Raw genomic sequence first — 5,478 nt, 5'->3', positions numbered from 1 at the left:
CCAGGGGCTGGAGACCCTGCGCGGGGAGCATCGCGCCCTTCTCGCCCCCTTGGTCGCCCCCGAAGCCGGCGAGGCGGAGCCCGGCTCGCAGGAACGCTGTGTCCTCCTGCGCCGCTCCCTGGAAGCCATCGAGCTGGGGCTGGGGGAGGCCCAGGTAGGCCTGTGCGGCGTGCGAGCGGCGAGGGGACCGGAGGGAGGGTGGGAGGTGCCGGAGGAATTCTGGCGCCGTAGGAACCGAACCCGAGCGGGACGTGTCTGTCCCCCTGGAGCTCCATGCAGGACCCCAGTAAAGAGCCGCTGGATACATGAATGGGCTTTGGAGACTCCACGGGGCCTCGCCTCGGGAGAAGCCTGACAGCCATCCTTTAGCCCCCGCGTAGAACCCTGTTCCTAGCTTCTCTGCTGGGTAGCAAAGACGGAATGGCACAGGAAAACCTTACTCCCTCCCCCAGTCATTCTTTTATTTACTCATTAACAGGTAGGATTTCAAATACCTACTATGTGCCAGGCAATGTGTTAGGTGCCAGGGATGCAGACTAGATTCCTGCTCTCGTCCATTTGGAAGACAGGAACACGTAGTGATAAATTCTCCAAAGAAAAGAACAAAATCTTGTAGTAGCTTTAAGTGGGAAGTCTTATCTATTAGTTGGTTAAGACTTGTGAGGAATGACATTTAAACCAAGACCCGAAGGAAGAAATGGACTAGTCTCCAGAAAAGGGAGGAGGGGGAGGTTGCATGTGCAAAGGTCCTGGGGTAGGAAAAATCTTGCAATGGGAGACTTGAGAAAAGACCTATGTGACTGGAGCTTCATGGGGCAGGAGAGAGGGTCAGAAAAGGCCTGTGGGGAAGGCAGGGCCAGGTCATGCTGTGCCTTACTCGTTTGGGTTTCAGTCTCAGGACATTGGGACATTGGAGGGCTTGAAGCAGTCAAGGGGACACAGAATGACTTAGGTTTTAAAGTCTCCGTGGGGCTGAGGTATGGAGAATGAACTATAGTGGGTCGAGGATGGAGGCAGGTAGGAGGTAGTTGGAAACCACTGTTGGAATTCAAATGAGAAATGGTGGCTTGGCCTCAAGGGTTGCATGAGGGTGGAGAGAAGGGGGCCAGTTGTAGAGGTTCAGGAGGTGGGTCCAGGAGGACTTGAGAATGGTGAGAGGGAGAGAGAGGGGCACAGGGTAACTCCCAGGTTCGTGGTTGGAGCGAGTTAAGGGGGTGAGAGAGCCCGCATGATTAGAGTTCTGTTTTGGCCTTCTTCGTTTGGGCTGCTAGGACAGTGGTCGGCAAACTGTGGCTCGCGAGCCACATGCGGCTCTTTGGCCCCTTGAGTGTGGCGTGAAGTTTCAATCGCACTGTATGTGCGTGCCCACATGTGGTATTTTGTGGAAGAGCCACACTCAAGGGGCCGCAGTTTGCTGACCACTGTGCTAGGACAATATGCAGATGGAGAAGGAGTCAGGCTCTGGGGGAAAGACTCTTGGCCCCCTCGAGTCTTGGCTAAGAGACTGGCTGGCTCTGAATCCTGAGCAGGTGGTATCCTCTTGGTTTCCTTGTCTTTAAAATAGGGATCGTGCCATCTGCTGTATACACTTTCAGACTGTTTAGGGGAGTTTTTTAAAAAGCTAGTGGTTGTGAAATCAACTAGATTAGGCGTTTGCTAATCAACTAGAAAGTGCAGGGTCCGAGACTGCCTGGCCCTCTGGAAGGGCAATGATTGGCTGCCAGATACAGAGATGAACACACAGTCCCCCCCCGCCCCCCCAGTGTGTGCAGGCACTGGCACCGACGGGCAACAGGATGCTGGGGGGAGTGGGGGAAGGCGCCCTGCTTTCCTGGGCCCGGGGGCATAAGAGAAGAAACTTCACTGCAGAAATGCCTCCGAAAGTGAATGATGGAAACAAGGTGAAGCATATGCAAGGCCTCAAGGCAGGAAGAGCCTGGAAGCTAGGACAGGAATCAGAGGTTGGGGTGAGGGTAGGGCTAAGAGCAGGCTTCTGGGTCTCCTTACCGCCCTGTGGTTCGCAGACCATCCGCTGGTATATGGACCCCATCCCTCCCTGGGGCTGCAGAAGGGCAGGGTCTAGCCTTGGCCGAAGGCAGGATGGGTCTTCCAGTCATCTGTCAAGGTTTCTGGGGCAGGAGGCTATAGCTGCAGGGCCTTGAGTACAACCCCCGAGAGAGACAAAGGAGGAAATGGCTAGCCCTGGGAAAGCACAGCACCCCAACTCCCCCTGTTCACCATCAGCCAGTGAGTGGGAGCTGGACATCAATGCAGAGGACTAGCTGGAGGCCCAGGAAAAGGGACGGACTTTCTTAGAGTCAGCAAAGCCCGTCTGGGAGCCAGGACTTCTGACCCCAGAGGGAAGGAGTTGGGGATCCCCAAGCCTCCTGGGTTCAGTCTTGGACTCTGGTCTATTTGAGGCCTTGAGAGAAAACTCCGTTGGTGAGAGGAGAACAAGTCACTCAGCCCTGCAGCTTCTCACAGACAGGGCCAGGCCCAGCCCTTCCTGGGCCCCGGGAGGTCCGGGCTGTGGGTGGAGAGGGCTCTGACCCACTCCCGCTGCTGCCACAGGTGATCCTGGCACTGTCGAGCCACCTGGGCGCCGTGGAGTCAGAGAAGCAGAAGCTGCGGGCCCAGGTGCGGCGCCTGGTGCAGGAGAACCAGTGGCTGCGAGAGGAGCTGGCGGGGACGCAGCAGAAGCTGCAGCGCAGCGAGCAGGCCGTGGCCCAGCTCGAGGAGGAGAAGCAGCACTTGCTGTTCATGAGCCAGATCCGGAAGCTGGATGAGGACCCCTCCCCCAGCGTGAGTCCTGCCAGGGCCACCGAAAGGCCAGCGGCAGAGGGCCTGGGAGCGGGGAGGGGGCAGCACAGAGCACACTCGGCTCCCCCCAGCCACTGACACCTGGGCTCCTCGCCCCCTCTTCCCTGATCTCACCCTGTCTTCCTGCCCAGGAGGAGAAGGGGGAGGTCCCCAAAGACTCTCTGGATGACCTGTTCCCCAACGAGGAGGAACAGAGCTCAGGTGCGGAGGGGCAGCTGGTTCTGGGGGTGGGGGTAGGAAGGGCTGAACAAATTCCTGGTCCTTGGTCCTCAGAGGTCACCAGAAACAGGAATCAAATGGCTGCCATGTTCCTTCCTGCCTCATTTCTGATCATCACATCCCAGCATGTGAGAGCGTAACTGACAGGTGTTCCATGTTTCCCTACCACCTCCCCCCACCCCAAGCTCTGTGCGGAGCTGGTACCACAGCCCAGCCTGGGTTCAAGTCCTACTGTGCCACTCGTTGCTCTGTGATCACTGGTAGAGTTTTGTTTCCTCTCAGCCTCCTCGGAGGGTTCCAGTGCAGTGTGAGCCCTGGGCCGGTGCTCACCTTGCTTAGTGCCCTGTGCATTTCAGAGCCTCCTCTGGCAGCTGAGGAGGCTGAGGCTCCGAGGGCAGGTAGTTTGCTAGGACACAGCTTGAAATACTGGAACTGGGACATTGCCCACTCTTTCTGGGGGGTGACTCTGTAGATGAAGAAATTGAGGCAGAATAGTTAGTAACTTGCCTAGGGCCACATGTCAGGTGAGTCAGAGGCATGGTTGGCATGTACCAGTCCAGCCCAGGGGGCAGTTAGGTACATCTGAGTTTCTACCCTTGGCCTTGCAGCCCCCAGCCCTGGAGGAGGGGATGTGGCTGCCCAGCATGGAGGCTATGAAATCCCAGCACGGCTCCGTACCCTGCACAACCTGGTGATCCAGTATGCCTCCCAGGGCCGCTATGAGGTGGCTGTGCCCCTCTGCAAGCAGGCACTGGAAGACCTGGAGAAAACGTCCGGCCATGACCACCCCGACGTGGCCACCATGCTGAATATCCTGGCGCTGGTCTATCGGTGAGGCTCCTCTGGCCACAGGCATCCATGGCAGTGCCTGTGTTTCTCCTGAAGGCTCCCTCCCTGGGTCACAAACCCTCAGTGCCTGCCATGGGCCAGGACTTGGGTTTCGCCAGGCAGTTGGGCAGCAGAGAGAGGAGCTTGTGCCAAGGGGGCTGAGCCCGCAGGGCCTGGGCTATAGATGTGAATAAGCCTCAGGCTAGTGGAGGAGAAAGGTTTGGAAATAACCAGGGAAGGGGCAGCACATGAGGACTCCCAGGGCACCACGGAGTCGGCACAGCTTCTCTAGGCACTGTGGCTAGAGTAGGGTCTTTGGTAAAAGGTGAATCTTCCCAGAACATGAGAGGATTAGAAAAGGTTTCCCCACAGGAAGAGCAGAATGAGCAAGGGCACTGGAGAATACAGAACAACGTGCATTGGGCACGAGGCGGAGCGGGTGGGATCTGGGTGAGCCTGTTTCATACCCCAGCACTGTATGCCCTGGTGAGTTGTGAGTGAATTACCCAAAGCCCCTGAGCTCCAGGAGGACGGGCTGACCAGGTTTCCCCATGCTCTGGGTCATAGTCATGCCCGCTCAGTAAATACAGGAGTGAGCAAGGGATCTCAGACCACTAAGGGCAGGGCCCAGGCTGGAGGATAATCTCACCATACTTCCACCTCCCCCAGGGACCAGAACAAGTACAAGGAGGCTGCTCACCTGCTCAATGATGCCCTGGCCATTCGCGAGAAGACACTGGGCAAGGACCACCCAGCTGTGAGTGTGGGTGGGTGGAGGTTGGGGCTGCTGCTGCTCTCTGCAGCTCCCAGGTCTCAGAACCCTTGGCCAGCAGGGCCCCGGGTCACAGAGCCTCCATCTATTCTCCAAACCCCCCAGGTGGCTGCAACATTAAACAACCTGGCAGTTCTGTACGGCAAGCGGGGCAAGTACAAGGAGGCCGAGCCTCTGTGCAAGCGGGCGCTGGAGATCCGGGAGAAGGTGGGAGCAGGCAGGGCTGGGCAGGCCAGGCAGGGGGCCTAGGCCAGCTCTGAGCTAGCCACTGGCTTCTGCTCCCATCCCAGGTCCTGGGCAAATTTCATCCAGATGTGGCCAAGCAGCTGAGCAACCTGGCACTGCTCTGCCAGAACCAGGGCAAAGCTGAGGAGGTAGAATACTACTACCGGCGGGCACTGGAAATCTACGCCACACGCCTCGGGCCTGATGATCCCAACGTGGCCAAGACCAAGAACAACCTGGTACCCTGGGCCAGGAGGAGCTGCGGCAGGGAGGGAGGGAGGGAGAAAGCTGAGGGAGAAGGAAAGGAAAAGGCTCAGGTCCCTGCATCCTGCTTTTCCTCTGGCCCCTGCCTCTGCAGGCCTCCTGCTACCTGAAGCAGGGCAAGTACCAGGATGCAGAGACCCTGTACAAGGAGATCCTCACCCGTGCTCATGAGAAGGAGTTTGGCTCTGTCAATGGTGAGTCCATGACTGCCATGTGCCCCCAGCTCACCTAGCACAGGGTCATTCTACCATCAACATCCACAGTGGCCAGGCAGGCAGGCCCTCATGCCTGGGGTGTCATGTGCACATGTGAGCATGTACACACACCTCCTGGGCCCTGTCTGTGCCACA

General features: G+C 58.0%; 1 protein-coding gene across 1 annotated transcript in view; it reads left to right on the top strand.

Annotated features, from left to right (window-relative positions):
- Positions 1-5,478, top strand: part of KLC2 (kinesin light chain 2) — a 13,109-nt gene that overhangs the window by 4,110 nt on the left and 3,521 nt on the right. The window contains exons 3-10 of the mRNA XM_015568965.1: positions 5-154; positions 2,572-2,802; positions 2,952-3,021; positions 3,648-3,870; positions 4,537-4,624; positions 4,745-4,846; positions 4,930-5,103; positions 5,223-5,322. Coding sequence (XP_015424451.1) covers positions 5-154; positions 2,572-2,802; positions 2,952-3,021; positions 3,648-3,870; positions 4,537-4,624; positions 4,745-4,846; positions 4,930-5,103; positions 5,223-5,322 — 1,138 coding nt within the window. The remainder of the gene's footprint in view (positions 1-4; positions 155-2,571; positions 2,803-2,951; positions 3,022-3,647; positions 3,871-4,536; positions 4,625-4,744; positions 4,847-4,929; positions 5,104-5,222; positions 5,323-5,478) is intronic.

This window comes from Myotis davidii, unplaced genomic scaffold (assembly GCF_000327345.1).
Source record: "Myotis davidii unplaced genomic scaffold, ASM32734v1 scaffold425, whole genome shotgun sequence".
Classification (NCBI taxonomy): Eukaryota; Metazoa; Chordata; class Mammalia; order Chiroptera; family Vespertilionidae; genus Myotis; species Myotis davidii.
The sequence above is the reverse complement of the archived record's forward strand: the minus strand, read 5'-3'. Positions and strand labels throughout refer to the sequence as shown.